We start from the raw sequence: 16,407 nt of genomic DNA, 5'->3' as shown, positions 1-16,407 counted from the left end.
ATTTACAGGATGTTTGTAACCATCCATCAGAAGATCCCATAGATCACCATCTAGACCAAGAAAGTAACTTTCCAGTTTATCTTTCCAGTATTCAAAGTTTTCACCATCAAATACCGGCGGTCTAGTATAACCATTGTTACCGTTGTATTGCTCAGCAGAGCCAGATGTAGATGCAGGTGTAGGTGTAGACTTTTCACTTTCATCAACCATCTTTTACTGAAGCGTTTTTCTCTTCCTGAATCTTTTCTAAACACGGTTAAGTGCTTGCACCTTAGAACCGGCGCTCTGATGCCAATTGAAGGATAGAAAAACACTTAGAAAGGGGGGTTTGAATAAGTGTAGCTTTAAAAACTTGACAGATAAAAATAAATTGCACAGTTATTTTTATCCTGGTTCGTTGTTAACTAAACTACTCCAGTCCACCCCCGCAGAGATGATTTACCTCAACTGAGGATTTAATCCACTAATCGCACGGATTACAATGGTTTTCCACTTAGTCAGCAACTAAGTCTTCCAGAGTCTACTGATCACACACTGATCACTCCAGGAACACTGCTTAGATACCCTCTAAGACTTTTCTAGAGTCTACTGATCCACACGATCACTCTAGTTACAACTGCTTAGTTCACTCCTAAGACTTTCCTAGAGTATTCTGATCAACACGATCACTCTAGTTCCTTACAACTTAATGTAATCAATTCTAAGAGTTTACAAATGCTTCTTACAAGCGATAATCACAACTGTGATATTTCTCTTAATCGTTTAAGCTTAATCTCACTAAAATATTACAACAGCAATGTAGTGAGCTTTGATGAAGATGAAGATTCTGAGTTTAGATTTGAACAGAGTTTCAGCAAGTTGATATTCACAGAATAGATGTAGAATTCGTTAACCTTGCTTCTCATCAGAACTTCATATTTATAGGCGTTGGAGAAGATGACCGTTGAATGCATTTAATGCTTTGCGTGTTCCGTACAGCATCGCATTTAATGTTATACGCTTTTGTCAACTACCTCGAGCCTTGTTCACGCTGTGTCTACTGACGTAGCCTTTAATAGCTTTTAACGTTCCTTTTGTCAGTCAGCGTAGCCTGCCACTTGTACTTCCTTCTGATCTGATGTTTGTGAATACAACGTTTGAATATCATCAGAGTCAAACAGCTTGGTGCATAGCATCTTCTGATCTTCTGACCTTGAAGTGCTTCTGAGCGTGATACCATCAGAACTTCAGTGCTTCTGTTCTCTTGTTCTTCTGATGCTTCCATAGACCCATGTTCTGATTCTGCTTCGACCATCTTCTGATGTCTTGCCAGACCATGTTCTGATGTTGCATGCTGAACCCTTTGAGACAAAGCTTCTGAGCGCTGAATTATGCGTACTCTTTATATATTTCCTGAAAGGGAAATTGCATTGGATTAGAGTACCATATTATCTTGAGCAAAATTCATATTATTGTTATCATCAAAACTAAGATAATTGATCAGAACAAATCTTGTTCTAACAATTAAAACACATGAAATAAATAATATTTTTATGATTTTTTTTGGTTATTCACAAAATAGGTATATTAAATAAAAAGTGTGTGAAAAATGAAGTGAAAATGATTTAATTTGATAGGTTAAATAATCATGTGAAGTTGTGAAGAGAATAGGTGTGAAAAGTGATAAAAAATTTAGAAATGTCTCCACCAAGGCTTGAACTCACGCCCTTTAGGTCACACACCCAAAACAACACCACTGAGCCAACGCGCGCATGGTGATAGCAACTCTCACTCATTTGGTTATGTTTCAAAACAAGTGATAAATCATTGAAAAATAAAAGAATCAAAAAGTCTGGGGCGAGGGGGATTCGAACCCCAGACTTGAGGCATGAGGAGACTAAGGGCGTATGGGAGGCCACTAGGGCAAACGATGAATTCGTTTGTAAAACGCATACCATTCAAAATAAAATAAACTTTGTTCAGAGATTTAAAAAAATGGCGCCACCCTCCATCTTCGTCTTCAACCTCAAGCTCCAACATTTTTGAAATTCTGATTCTCTCAAATCTCAACCAATGGCCCAGGTGTAAACATGAAACTTGTTCTAAATTCACTCACGATTCTAAATATGTAACTAATATATATTTATATTAACTACATCTAACTAATTTACCAGAAATCGTGAAGAACCCTAAAATTTAAAAATCAAATTAAATGACTATACTGAAAGATAAATGAGTGATGATAGAGGGTTTTCAATCCTCTGATGATGCTGAACAAGATAGAATCGAGCTATTTCTTAAAGAATGCTTAAATTAAAGAGGTGGAGTTCAGAAACTTACCTCTGAAAATGGAGGTCGTGAGGATGATAGAGAGCAACTGGGCTTGTATGAATGATCCCAAAAGCTTCCTTGTGACTCAGTGATGCTAACTGAATGCTTGTTGTAACCTCAATCCTCCTGAATTGTTCTATGGACCTCCCTCGATTTGAGCTTCAAGTGAACATGGAGAGTGATGATTCTTGAGTTACAGATGAGCTGCAGCCATCTGAACAGTTTCACTACCTCCTATGGAATGTGCCTGGATGCTTGGCTTGATTGGAAACCTTCTGAATTGCACTATGGACCTCCAACTGCAACTGCTCCAAAGTGAGAGCAACAATGGTGTTCCTCCACCTACAGAAGTGATCCAGGTGCTTGGATCACCTCAAATGACCTCCCTTGAGATGTTAGAATGCTTACTTTCCAAAGATAAGCTCTGGTTTGAAGAAAACGATTCTTCTTGCCAAAGAACTTTGAAAAACAATAAGCATGAGAAGAGAAAGAGAAAGCAAGGAATATGGTTGCTTTGGTGTGTTTTTCTACTGAAGTATGCCCTCCTATTTATAGGCAAATGAATGCAGATAAATTGGCTGTGGTGAGTTTGCTTAATGAAAGAAATTTGGTTTCTTAAGCATGAAGGAAGTTTGCAAATATCTCTTATGCAATGATGAGAAATTTGATTCCATTTGATCAATCCCCTAGCCCTCGATTTTGCTTGATCTTAGGGGACAATTCTGAGACAGAAATGAGCTCTAATTGGTTGGTGAGAAGATTCCTTGGGTGATTCATCAATTTGCCATAAATTCCTAAATGTAATCATTACATAATCACATGTTCTTGTTTTTAGAATCTTCTTCAATTATCATGGCATGGTGAAAATGAATGCATGGCATGTTTTCAGATGTGTTATGGGTCGTGTAGCATCCATATTTGAGGTCATGTGCACAAAATTTCAAAGTTCCAAAATGATGCATGACCTATAATTTCACTTCATGAGGCCAACTTTGAACAAGCATAACTCTTAGCTCAAAATGAATTTGGAGAAGGTTGAACACAATTTGGAAAGCCCTAAACATCTAATTCAAATCATTAGTTTGGAGTTTCTTCAAAATCCTTTGGCAAATTTGTGAAAAATGAGGCCAAAGTTGGAAGAAAACTAGGTTAAAACACTTAGAAAAATTTCTAAGTGTTTATGACCTAAAACTCCAAAATTTCCAAAACTCTTAAATGATTGATCTTTTGAAAAAAGTTCCTTTGTAAGATGTTGTTTTATTTTGCAAGATCTACAACTTTCATGTTGGAAGTTTTTTGAGTTGTGTAGGTGAAATTTTGAGTTCTCACCATGCCTCAAAAAACCCTAATTCCCGACTTTTCGCTCCTTGATGAATTTCTTTGAATTTCTTTGTTCAAATGACTTTAATATCCATATATTGATGATATTGATCCTTGAAAGCCATGGTTTGACCAAAAATCTCAAAAGTCAATGGTGATCCCATACAGTTGACTTTTTCCAGATATGGTGAGATTTTGGACTTTTGTGTAGAATCAAGATCTTTTCCTCAGATGAATGATGTAATTGGATTATATTGAGGTAGTAGAGACTCTTGAATCATGTATTGAGTTTTGGATCCATGCCCTGATTAAAAAGTCAACTATCTTGGGGAATTAGGTCAAAAACCCTAATTGTCGACCAGAGGACAATGATGACTGTAGACTTTGAATTGAGGTGTAATGTCCAGTGGATCTTGTCATATGAGTTATTTGAAGATGATTGATGTCTTTGAATGGTCCCCTAGGGATTTTTAGGGTTTCCCAAAGGTGATCCCTGAGTTTAGTCCTTGATAGGCTCAAAAAAAATCCTAGTCTGGTGACCTGAGTAACTCTGTACTTAGATGACTGGGTGTCTAATCAATCATAGGTGAAATAATGAAGCTCTTGAGTCTTAGAGACTAATCCTTCTATTGATTGATCCTTTGCCTGAGCTTTCTGGTTTTTGAACACCCTTGATTGAATGTCAGACTGCTCTGGGTACTTACTTTGACTTGATGAAAATCCTGAAGATATGTCATCTCAGGGGGGTCAAAAATTAGGGTATGACAGGAAGGAAGCTAACAAACATGGATTTGGAATTGTTATTTTAAGGTCGGACAACGGAAATAGTAGGCGGAAAGCTTTCGTTGTTTTGAATTGCGAACGGGGTGGTAGTTATGTACAATCAAACCGGGTGCTAAAACACGAGGACACGGGATCGAGAAAGTGCGGGTGTCTGTTTAAGTTGCGTGCTACTCGGAGGGTTGATGATTTGTGGCTGTTAACCGTAATTTGTGGAATTCATAATCATGCCTTGGATGTCAAGTTACACGGGCATCCAATGGCGTGTCGTTTGTCCCGCGAAGAGAGGAATGTGATATCGGACCTAACGATAGTCAAAGTGGTGCCTCGCAACATACTTGCCGATTTTAAGCGTAAGAATCCGGATAGCGTTTCAAATATCAAGCAAGTGTACAATGAACGGCACAATCTCAAGGTTTTGAATATGGGCCCTCGGTCGGAAATGCAACAACTTTTGAAACTACTAGGCGATAACAATTATGTTTCAAGCTTCCGAACCTCCGAGGACAAAGTTACCGTGCGTGATATTTTTTGGACTCATCCCGAAAGTATCAAATTGTTAAACACATTTCCAACCGTTCTAGTCATGGATTCGACGTACAAGACAAACAAGTATAGGTTTCCTCTTCTAGAGATCGTCGGTGTGACCTCGACGGACAAGACTTATTTGGTGGGGTTTGCTTTTTTGGAGTGTGAAAAAGAAGACAACTTTACATGGGCCTTGGGAATTTGCAAGTCTTTGTTAGTTGATCAAGAGGTTATGCCAAACGCCATTGTCACCGATCGAGACAATACTTTGATGAATGCGGTTGATACCGTCTTCCCGACATCTACCGCTTTACTTTGCCGGTATCACATAACTTGCAACGTGAGAAGCAAGTTGAAACCCGCGGTTGGGACAAAAGATAGGCTGTATGAAAATGGTAAAGTTGTCAAAGCCGGTGTTGTGGTTGATAGGATAATGGCGGCATGGAGGGAAATTTTGGATGCATACTCCGAAGAGGTGTATACCGAGAAATTGGTACACTTTAGGTATTCGTGTGGTTCCATTAAGACTTTTTGTCATTACGTCGAATCCACCATTCTTGACAAAGTTAGAGAAAAAGTCGTGTGTGACCCTTCTAATACCCCGCATAAATATTAAACAATAATCAGAGTAAAACATGAAAAAGGCATTACAACTTCCATATAATTAAAATAATACTCATGTCATGCCATAAAAAGGAACGTTAAACCCAAATATCATTCAGATCGTCATGTCAACACAGCGGAATTATATTTAACATCTGAACAATGCAACATCCAAAGTCATAGACTTAAAACACCACCATAATAAAATACTGAAATAAAAAGAGTTCCACAAATAACTCTAAACAACGCCCCCAGTGTTACACGACCAGAGCATGACACAGACCCAACTGACTCTAACGAACTACTTGACGAGCTAATCCTCACCAAGTACAAGAGCTACTCCTCAATCTGAAAAATAACAACAGTAAGGGTGAGTCTCATTCACATTTAACTAATGTTATAAGATATAGATAATAAAATATCATTTCACATGCCATTCACCCAATCACAGTTACGATCAGATTCAAACCATACAATCAGTAAGCAAACAACCAATCAACACATATTATAACATTGGACAATCTTCCATTCATGTTATAATAGCACAAACAGCCTAATGCAATGCAACTACATGCATGTGGTACCAAAATCTGGGATAACCCAACTCACCGATCCACCATCATCAAGGATACGGTAACACCCACTCACTAATTCCGCACAATGGGAATTAGCTACCACTGATCCACCATCGTCAAGGACCAGCCACATAATGATTATGAATGCATGCATCAACCATAACATGCTCATCACCCACATAAATCGACCAAATGTCATAATCATCATCAATTTTTCGCCCTAAAATCAAGTTTCAAACCGTTGATCATGTTAAAGGGAGCATAGAAAGCTACAATTTCAGGTAAACATCACTCATTTCATCCCCTATTTCACTATATTGATTGAAGAAATTTCTGCTGAAAACTGATATGGTTTGGAAGTTCATTTCCGAAATATATTACCTAATAAATTTCAGAAATGAACTTCCGAAATATGCCCTGGCAGTTTAAAAAAAAACAGTTTTGGCCAATTTTGCTAATTTATTCATTTGTTAGGTATGGTGCATCCGGACAACATTGTGCAAGACGATAGAGGCATAGTTCCAGAAATTGTCAACGTTAATAACGATCCGGTTATTGACGTTACTCCCATGATCAATGCGGTCGATGTTCGGCAACATTTTACAAGTGATCGGAGCTTCGGTAGTCGCGAACAATTGATTGATTGGGTTCGGAAGGAAGCTAACAAACATGGATTTGGAATTGTTATTTTAAGGTCGGACAACGGAAATAGTAGGCGGAAAGCTTTCGTTGTTTTGAATTGCGAACGGGGTGGTAGTTATGTACAATCAAACCGGGTGCTAAAACACGAGGACACGGGATCGAGAAAGTGCGGGTGTCCGTTTAAGTTGCGTGCTACTCGGAGGGTTGATGATTTGTGGCTGTTAACCGTAATTTGTGGAATTCATAATCATGCCTTGGATGTCAAGTTACACGGGCATCCAATGGCGTGTCGTTTGTCCCGCGAAGAGAGGAATGTGATATCGGACCTAACGATAGTCAAAGTGGTGCCTCGCAACATACTTGCCGATTTTAAGCGTAAGAATCCGGATAGCGTTTCAAATATCAAGCAAGTGTACAATGAACGGCACAATCTCAAGGTTTTGAATATGGGCCCTCGTTGCGGGTTTGCTCGGTAAAGGGGAAAATAATCACACTTTAGTCCGACGGGAACTCATTGCGGAGTTGACTTCGTATCGGGACATCTACGGCCGACTATATGAAAATCAAGAAAAGTTTGCGAAAATTCATGATGCACTTGTTCCATCACTTACCGGTATCGCTCCGGTTTCGAAGTGGATGTCATTCCCCGAGATGGGTCATCTTATAGCAAGTGCATATGATATGGTGTGCGTCGATTTGACGAGGTTTGGACTAAGTGAGACTTTCTTTCCACTTCATAGTCGACCGCCGTTGGACGCGTCGGGCCGCATCATATGCATCAGGTATCTACGATCGCGGCACTTCGTTCAAGTGTTTTTGAAATCGGGTTGTCCTATACCGGCTACTTCTTGTCAATGGACGACACATCGTTCAAATGAGGCGGAGACTTGGCCGGATCCGTTCGTTTCGAGAATGGCGGAGTTTGAAGAAATGATGAGCAAAGAGCGCGAGCAAAATAGAGAGTGGTCGAAGAACGTGCCTATTTTGGACTTAGGATCCACCGATTGGTTCGGTGAATTTTAGTTCGTTCCGGATCGTTTTTGTTTGTAACGATCATTTTTTGTATGTATTGTTGTTTATCATGTAAAATCGGACCGATTCAATACATATATAATATAAGTATGTTTTATGTCATCTTTGTCTAATTTATGTTTAACGTCAATTCCATTTGTTCAATTTACAGAACACACTAAGCAATCAACAAAATGTAAAGTTTATGTCTGTTTCTGCATAATTCGGAAATGAACTTCCGAAATATACATGTCTACCCCCTATTTTCGGAAGTTCATTTCCGAAATATCCCCTGAGGCAGGATAAGGTTTGTTGGGCCATCAATGCTCCAATAAGTCTATAAATACTACACACTATTCTTCATCCTCTTCACACCACAAAACACAAATGACACAAACCTACCCCCACCTAGCATTCGTCTACTTTGAAACCGGCTACCCGATGCCGTTCTAATTTCGCTTCTCGCGCGACACGCCGTTTGCGGAGTTGATACCGTCGCTCAACACGCTTTTGCGCTATCCCGAGAATCGAAAGGTTGTCAAGCTCGAGTACCGCTCGCCATCGCTTAACGACGAGGGAGGCATTAAGTTCACACCTTTTGAGATCAAGAACGACGAAGATTTAGCGGTTTTGTGGACAACGTTCGACCGATTTTCTTCGAAAGGCCCGATCGAGTTGGACGCGAAACTTCAAAGATCGGCGGACGACGTTATCAAAATGTTGACTCATCCCCACCTGCCCGTGTTCAACAATATGTAACTTTAATTTTCAGTAATATTATCGTTGTAATCTTCACCCGATTAAATAAAGCGAATCGTTGTTGTTTTTCATTTTTCTTCTGTCCAGACATAAATTCGGAAGTACATTTCCGAATTCCTCTAAGGGGGGGTGCGTTCGGAGATGAACTTCCGAAAACACCACATTTTCTAAAAAGTAACTTTATTTCGGAGATGCATCTCCGAAATCAATATTTTATATTAAAAAAAACACGTTTTCGGAGATACATTTCCAAAAACACCTTTTTTACAAAAAAAAGTACCTTTTCGAAAATGAACTTCCTAAACAAGGAGTAGTGTGGTAAATTTACCAGAGATGGGTAAGAGGATTAGGAGGTGGGTGAAGAACTTTTCTATATTTTATAGTAAATCAATAACTTTATCACAACTATCAATACATCAAAATGTTTAACATATTTTAGTGATAACACATGACAATTAAATTAAACTCAAGCATACTATTTAAATCAAGTGCTGTAATTTTATCAGTAAATATTAAATTTAAACCATTAAAGTAAATTCAATAAAACAAAACAAAACAAAATATTATTAGGCGAGGGTTACGGTTTTCCACAAAAGAATAAACCGAAACGTCCCTTTCACACCCCTTCTCAAAATTTCCATTTCCACAAATCATCATATCCATTAATTAACAACAATAATATTTATTCAAAGTAACCAAAAAATTAATATATAAAGCCAAAATTACCCTCAACAAATCAAATATATTAACACGCTAACAAGGGCAATACTGTAACATCACAAAAAAAAATCCAAAAATCCAAATACATATAAATAAACTCATTATTATTAACTAGGGTTCATAATTCATAATTCACATTCATTCATTTGCATCTCTCTTAAAAGCTTCATTCTTCATTATTATAATTAATAATGGTCATCACATTTACATGAAAACGACGCTTCTCATCTTTTTCATATTACACTTTTCAGTAAGAACCTTTTTTCATATATATTTATTATATTTTATTCAATTCAATTAAATTATTATTATTATTTTATTATTTTCTTGTTTTTTTCTTCTTTTTGTATATACATACAAAATCCATCGTTTTTGATTTCTCTGGATTATCAAGCTTTGTTGGTTGTCACGTACTTTTTTATGTAACCACACATTAATTTTAATATGAATATATGAATTTGTTGTTTGAAGAAAAAAAAGGTGAAATTTTTGGTAACCTCACAAATGGTTTTTACCCTGAAACAGTGTCAGAAATTATATAATAAAGTTTTGACTTTGATTTTTTATATATAAGATATTGTAAAGTTTTGTCAGAGATTATAATTTATAGGGTATATAGTAGTGTATAGGTTCTGAACAGTGTTTTGGTTTTGGGTTAAATGAAAGTGACTTTGAAGTGTTTGTGCTTTGGTCTGTGTGAATGTGTCTTTATTACAATAGCGTAAAAGGGTCTTTCTTTTTGCTGTTTTTACTGTTATTGTTTCAAAGGTTTGATGGGTTCATGCTGCTGTGTTGTGTTGTGTTGTGTTGTGTTGCATTGCATCCTCGGTAATCTGGAAGAATTCATGGCTTTGTTGTTGTTACAGCTTTTTTATGTACCTTTTTTCTTGGGGTTTGTATCTAATATCTATACTATACTGTATAGTGTATAGTATACTAGTACTACTACCCTTCTTCTTACTGATAGTTATTTCATCAGAGGTTTCAAGGTTGTTGTTTCAGCTCTGGATTTTCTGATGCATGCTGATTTTATTGGTTGTTCTTTCTTTCTTTTTCTGTTTTGTTGTCTTCAAGGTAGATGAGATTAACAAGAGGAGAGGAGATGAAACAGTTTCTCTCTTCTTATCCTTAAAAAACTTGTCTGTTTCTTTTTTTTTGTCTGCATGTATAGATAGGTAGCTTAGCTTAGCTATTATGTTTTGCTTTTTTTATTTTAATCTACAAATACTAACTAGATGGTTTTTCATCTTCATGTTTTTATGGTTTTTTTTGGTTTGTTTTACCTTGTTTTGTTAATGGTGGTGTAGAAAAATATTGAAGACTGAATATATTGTGTTGTGAATGGCATCAACATCTTGTGTTATGAAGACTCCATTAGCTATGAAAGAGACGGGTTCAAGCTGTGGTCAATATCCTCCTCCTATGGCAACGTATGAAGAGGTTGTAGACAATCCTAAGCTCTTTTTGCATAGCTTGGAGAAGCTCCATGCTACTATGGGCACCAAGTTCATGTAAGTTCCTTGGATTGATAAACTACTAGATGATTTGGTTTACTTTTTTATAAGATGTGGAAAATACAAGCATATCATGTCAAATTTCTTGTATCTATAGTGTTTGGTTTTTGTGTATGTTTTTGAGAAGTGATGCATCATGCAATTGGTGATGCTCTATTTAATCATTGGCATTATTTTGTTTTGACATTATGTTTAAGATGAGATAATGATTCTATAAAGAGGGAGGACATTCTAATGTTACAATGCTTTCAAATGGTTCATGTTTTGGATCTAAATGGTTTTCTTGACTTCTAGTTTTGCATTTTTGGAAATGCTAAACACTATTAATGCCTTTCAATTGCATAAATTTGTAATAACTACTGAAAACTTGGATTTTTATTGTAGGGTTCCTATTATTGGGGGAAAGGAGTTGGATTTACACCGCCTCTTTGTTGAAGTGACTTCTCGTGGAGGGATTGAGAAAGTAAGATGTGATTATTATTTCGATTTTTCGTTGGTATGGATTTTTATGTCCTATAATCTATGAAACATGGACACCGTCACCGAGTGAACAAGTAGACACTGATATTGTCAACACATAGCTTGATAAAAAAAAAGTCTATTTTGAGAATCAATATTATATATTCATTACCGTATCTTAAGAACTTGTTATTAATACGGTTTTGCATGTTTTTGTAAATTGTAATTGATCACAAGATCTTGCCTTGATTGGAAAGATACTTGAATCTTATGATGTCTTCGTAACTTTGGTTTTTCCGCTATGTAGTGATATAGTTGTCTTATCTGGTTAATATTTCTTGCAGATCATTAAAGAGAGAAAATGGAAAGATATAACTTTAGTTTTCAATTTTCCATCAACGGCTACAAATGCTTCTTTTGTGCTGAGGAAGTACTATACTTCATTACTCTACCATTATGAGCAAATCTATTATTTTAAAGCTCATAACTGGACCCATGCAGCTTCTGGTAATGTTTATTGGAACCACAATGCTGTTTGTACTAACACTTGGGCCTACTCTAATGTGTAAATTGTTAATTTCTCTATGGCAGATGTTTTGCAGAGTCCATCATCCACCCCAGTTTCTGCTCCGAAGATACCGTTTTCGCATCCTTCATCTGAAGCTCAACCAGCTGCCGTTCAGCCGTTAAATGTTAATGCTGCTAGACTGCCTGAAGGTCTTTCCTTTTTTCTCTCAGCCCTATTAACCATTCGATTTGATCTGTGACCGGATTTTTCGGATGTTTTTTGTATAACAACTCATCAGAAATGCAACATCTATAACTTCTCTGGTGTTATCGATGACTTAATAACCAGTATAGTTTGTTCTCTTGTGCTTTCTCAGCAATGGCATCATCTTCGGCAGGGTCTCATGTTGTCGGGGTCATTGATGGGAAATTCGAAAGTGGCTATCTAGTTACTGTCACAATCGGTTCGGAGAAACTCAAGGGTGTACTTTATCAAGCTCCACAAAATGCTGCTGTGTTGCCAGCACCGCCAGCACCCAACCAGAGTGCTTCGGATATTAACAACAACGCTGGTGTCCATCGTCGCCGGCGTAGGAAGAAATCAGAAATGAAAAAGAGAGATCCTGCTCACCCAAAACCAAACAGAAGTGGATACAACTTCTTCTTTGCAGAACAACATGCTAGGCTTAAACCTCTTAACCAAGGGAAGGACCGAGAGATCAGTAGGACCATCGGTGAACTCTGGAACAAGTTAAACGAATCTGAAAAAGCAGTAAGGAATTTGTTTATCTTACATCATGGAATAAACCATTAAAATGCTATTTTCTCTGCAATTTAGTTATTAGGGACTTAAATGATGATTTATTCCACAACATAAATAGGCACTGTTTTGTTATTATGTTAACATGTTAAGTTGCACTGACATTGAAGGTTTATCAAGAACAAGCCATGAAGGACAAAGAGAGGTACAAAACAGAAATGGAGTCTTACCGCGAGAAATTGAAGATGGATCAAGTCATTAGTGATGCGATGCCACTTCAACAGCGACTTCCTGAAGCCGATACGGACATGTTGAATGCTGATATGAAATTTGATGAAGCTGAGGCAGATTCTCTTCAAACACCAGAGGAGAGCAGTTCGGTCGGAAGCGAGTATGAAGATGATAAAGGCATGGAGAAAGATTTTAGTGTGGATGCATTTCCTGTTATAGGAGTTGGAGCTGAGGCTATGGATTCAGTAGAGAAATCATCCAAGGGGGGCTTATGAGGTTCTTGATTAAGTTCTTAAAAGAAGTTGGAGGAGAAGAGAAATTAACTGGCACTAAGGTAGCACATAAGTAGATTTTCTTAGGAATATTTTTATATGTTTCATTGCATTGGAGACTTTGAGGTAGGATGAAATTGCAGTGATTACCTGCTTGCTGATTATCATAGTGATCAACCGGGCTTGGTCATTTTATTATTCAATTTAAGGTGCTCATTTTGGCTTAATAGTTATTTTATAGCATGCTCAAATATATGATAATAACTAATTACTAATATGGAGTAGTAGTAGTATGAAAGAATTTTTTTTTTTGATGATGCAATGAAAAAGTTGTTTATACACATTGAATATCCAAAGTATTTCTAAATTCTAATATATAACAGTTTTGTAAAAATTCCTACCCATGAAATATTTGGGTCATGGTTTAAGTTATTGAAATATATGACTAATATATGAATAACCATTTAAACATTAGTAATAGATTCTTATAAATGATACGAAATTTTGAATCTCTTAAACAAGTTGTGAAGGGTCTGCCCAATATTTTATGGGAAATAGTATCAAGTTTTCTAAAGGCATGACACTCTTTAGGAGTTTGAAATAAATAACTTTTTATAAAAAAATTATGTATTCAATACAGGGCCGGCCCAGTCAATCCGGAGGCCCTGTGTTAGTTTAAAATATGGGCATATAAAAATAAAATTTTATTAATTAAAAATGATGACAAAAAATACATAAAATCGTCTCAAATAATTTTTTCTAGATTCCACATTTCACTTGTTATATTCTTATAATATAATAATTCACAAATTTAAAATTTAAATTTTTTATATTTATGATATCATCAAAATTTAGATATATCCTTCTAAGAACTCTAATACACTTTTATCAGACAAGTTTAAGCAAACCTTATACTGATATATACAATTTATAAATGTATATTTTATTACTAGGGGCTAGTTATTAAGAAAATTGAATTGGTAAAAATAATTATAAAACATTATAAATAATTTACCACCGTGCAAAAAACTAAAAAAAAATCAAAAAAGGAATGTAGTGGTGGTATGTTAAACCCTCTCCTTATTCTTATTTCAATAAGTAAAATATTTGAGGTTGGGCAGCTATTTCAATAAGTAAACATGTGCTCTGGCTCAAAATTGTGAGGCCCCAAAATTATGAGGCCCTGTGCTGTTGCTCAGGTTGCACAGCCACAGGGCCGGGCCTGATTCAATATATTAAATTTCTCTTTTTATTTTTTATTTTTATAACAAATCAATCGATTGATTTGATTGGTCTTCAACTTAAGAATTGATAATGAGTTTGAACAAACTATAAGATGATTCATAAATGAATTGGCCAATCTAGTTATGAAAACAATGTTGGGTTTGATTTGAATTTTGTGGAAAAAAAAAACCTAATATGTTAGCTTATTTGTATTGCTTATATAAGTGGATAAAGTAAATTTAGGATTGTGAGAGATAGAGAGAAAAGAAGACTTCAAAAGAGAGAAAAGAGAAGAGATCCTATTCTGCAACCATTCTTACTAAATCGACGATTCCAGATTCGTAAACCGTTGAATCAAGCTTAATTTTGGAGGGCAAGATTCAAGCTGAGAGATATCTGCTTTGCACTGAAGCTGTAGATTTGAGTATTTTTTTTCAACTTCTTGATTGTTATTGTAAGTTAGTTTGTTTTGTGATTTGCGGTAGTTAGCATTAGTTTATGAATCACTTTAAGACTCTCTTGTACCCTTATTTGATTATAGTGGAACTATTTCTTTGTTCTAGACAAATCGTGATTTCTACTATCATATTGAGGGGCTTTTATGCTAAAATATCAGTGTTTTCTTGTGCCCTTATTTGTTCAATTTACTGTCATATGTTTATTGTTGATCTTTAAGATTATTACATGTTTGAAAGTTTTTTATATATATATTGTGTATTGATATGTTAGTGTGTGTTAATTTTCTATCAAACACTAATATTTTAATATAAACTAGAATTAACAATCAATCGAAACAACTCAAAAATAATTTGAGACTCAACTTGATAAATGATTCGTTGAAACCTCAAAGGTGAATAATTAGAGTTTGTCAACTAATTATGGCTAATATCTCTATGTAATGTATCATATAATATTATTTTACAGGTCATGGTGAATAGTTTGATAGTTAAAGGTGAATAAATATGCGTGTGCATTTATTTCACCAGATAAAAGATATATGGATTATCCAACCGATTTCCTAAAATATTAGAAAAAGAACTTCAATATGAGCTTATCTTGGTGTTGAAGCAAGAAAAAGTAATGTGGTTCCAAAAATCTAAAGTTCAATGGATCAAAGGAGGATAGTAAATACAAGGTAGATATTATCTCCTTAAAACTATCAATACAAGGAGAAAAAACAAGATCCTTATGTTTCGTGATGACGATGGAGAATAAATCTCAACTCAAAATGATACTGAATAACTTTGATAAGAAATTGTTTGTAAGTAGTGATGCAGATGTCACTTGGTTTCAAGCTTCATACTCTTACTCTTAAATTAGTGAAGATGACACAGAGTGGGGAGAGATAATATTAGACAAATAGAAGTTAAGCATATTTTTAAAACTATCTTTGAGGATGTGTAAGATGAATATGATAATATAAAGTTTCAAAATTTTTAAATAAATTTGTGAATAAATACTTAATAGGATCTCATCATAGATCTGTCATGGTTAAACCATAATTACATAGATTACCTATTTATTATATCACGGTTGAACCATATCTAATTAATACAGAGTTTCTAAAAATTTAAGACGACTTTAGATATCGTCTTTGCTATAGATCCATGGAAAACTTCTAGGTCCTATAGGTTTTCAGTAGGTATCTACAAAAATAAATGGAAGTATATGGCCAGTAGTTTATGTGTGCTTGCTACATTAGTCTAGAGCAATCCCATGAAACTACATAGTTTAACTACAAGAATATATTTCTAATTCCGAAGGTGAAAACCAAAGTTCGTCAATCAATTTCGGCCATTTCTCTTTCAAATGTTTCTCATAATATATTTCAAAGATCATGATTAATAAATTGAAGATCATTGTTTGTAAAGTTGTCTCACCTTCCTTAACTAGTTTTTCCCTGAGGCGAAATATTCATTTATAAGACATTGATTCAATGATGTGGAGATTCCTAATGTAATGATACAAATTAGGTATCATTACTCAGATGTCCTTTAAGTTTTCTTTTAACATGAAAATGATATTGTGTTCCCTACACCACCAGCACCCAACCAGAGTACTTCGGATATTAACAACAATGCTGGTGTCCATCGTCACCGGCTTAGAAAGAAATCAGAAAAGAAAATCACTTTTAAGTCATCCAAAACCTCATTTTTCTTACAAATCATTTAGCTTATGTTTTAACATGAAAA

The 16,407-nt window shown here is 35.6% G+C and overlaps 1 protein-coding gene across 4 annotated transcripts; it reads left to right on the top strand.

The window, feature by feature from the left end:
- Positions 1–9,636: 9,636 nt before the first annotated feature.
- LOC131645801 (high mobility group B protein 15-like) lies at positions 9,637–13,224 on the top strand. 4 transcript variants are annotated; one of them, XM_058916008.1, is made up of 7 exons: positions 9,637–9,728; positions 10,556–10,759; positions 11,147–11,225; positions 11,566–11,728; positions 11,813–11,938; positions 12,106–12,500; positions 12,659–13,224. In XM_058916008.1, the coding sequence occupies exons 2-7, from the start codon at positions 10,590–10,592 to the stop codon at positions 12,992–12,994; spliced, it is 1,269 nt and encodes a 422-aa protein (XP_058771991.1). In that variant the 5' UTR covers positions 9,637–9,728; positions 10,556–10,589; the 3' UTR covers positions 12,995–13,224. The 4 variants fall into 4 exon arrangements, with proteins under 4 accessions (XP_058771991.1, XP_058771992.1, XP_058771990.1 ...); XM_058916009.1 differs by lacking the exon at positions 9,637–9,728 and adding an exon at positions 9,740–10,076; XM_058916007.1 differs by lacking the exon at positions 9,637–9,728 and adding an exon at positions 9,740–10,237.
- The last annotated feature ends 3,183 nt before the right edge of the window (positions 13,225–16,407 follow it).

Source organism: Vicia villosa, linkage group LG2 (assembly GCF_029867415.1).
Source record: "Vicia villosa cultivar HV-30 ecotype Madison, WI linkage group LG2, Vvil1.0, whole genome shotgun sequence".
NCBI lineage: Eukaryota > Viridiplantae > Streptophyta > Magnoliopsida > Fabales > Fabaceae > Vicia > Vicia villosa.
Note: the sequence above shows the minus strand (reverse complement) of the source record. Positions and strands in the feature narration are given on the sequence as shown.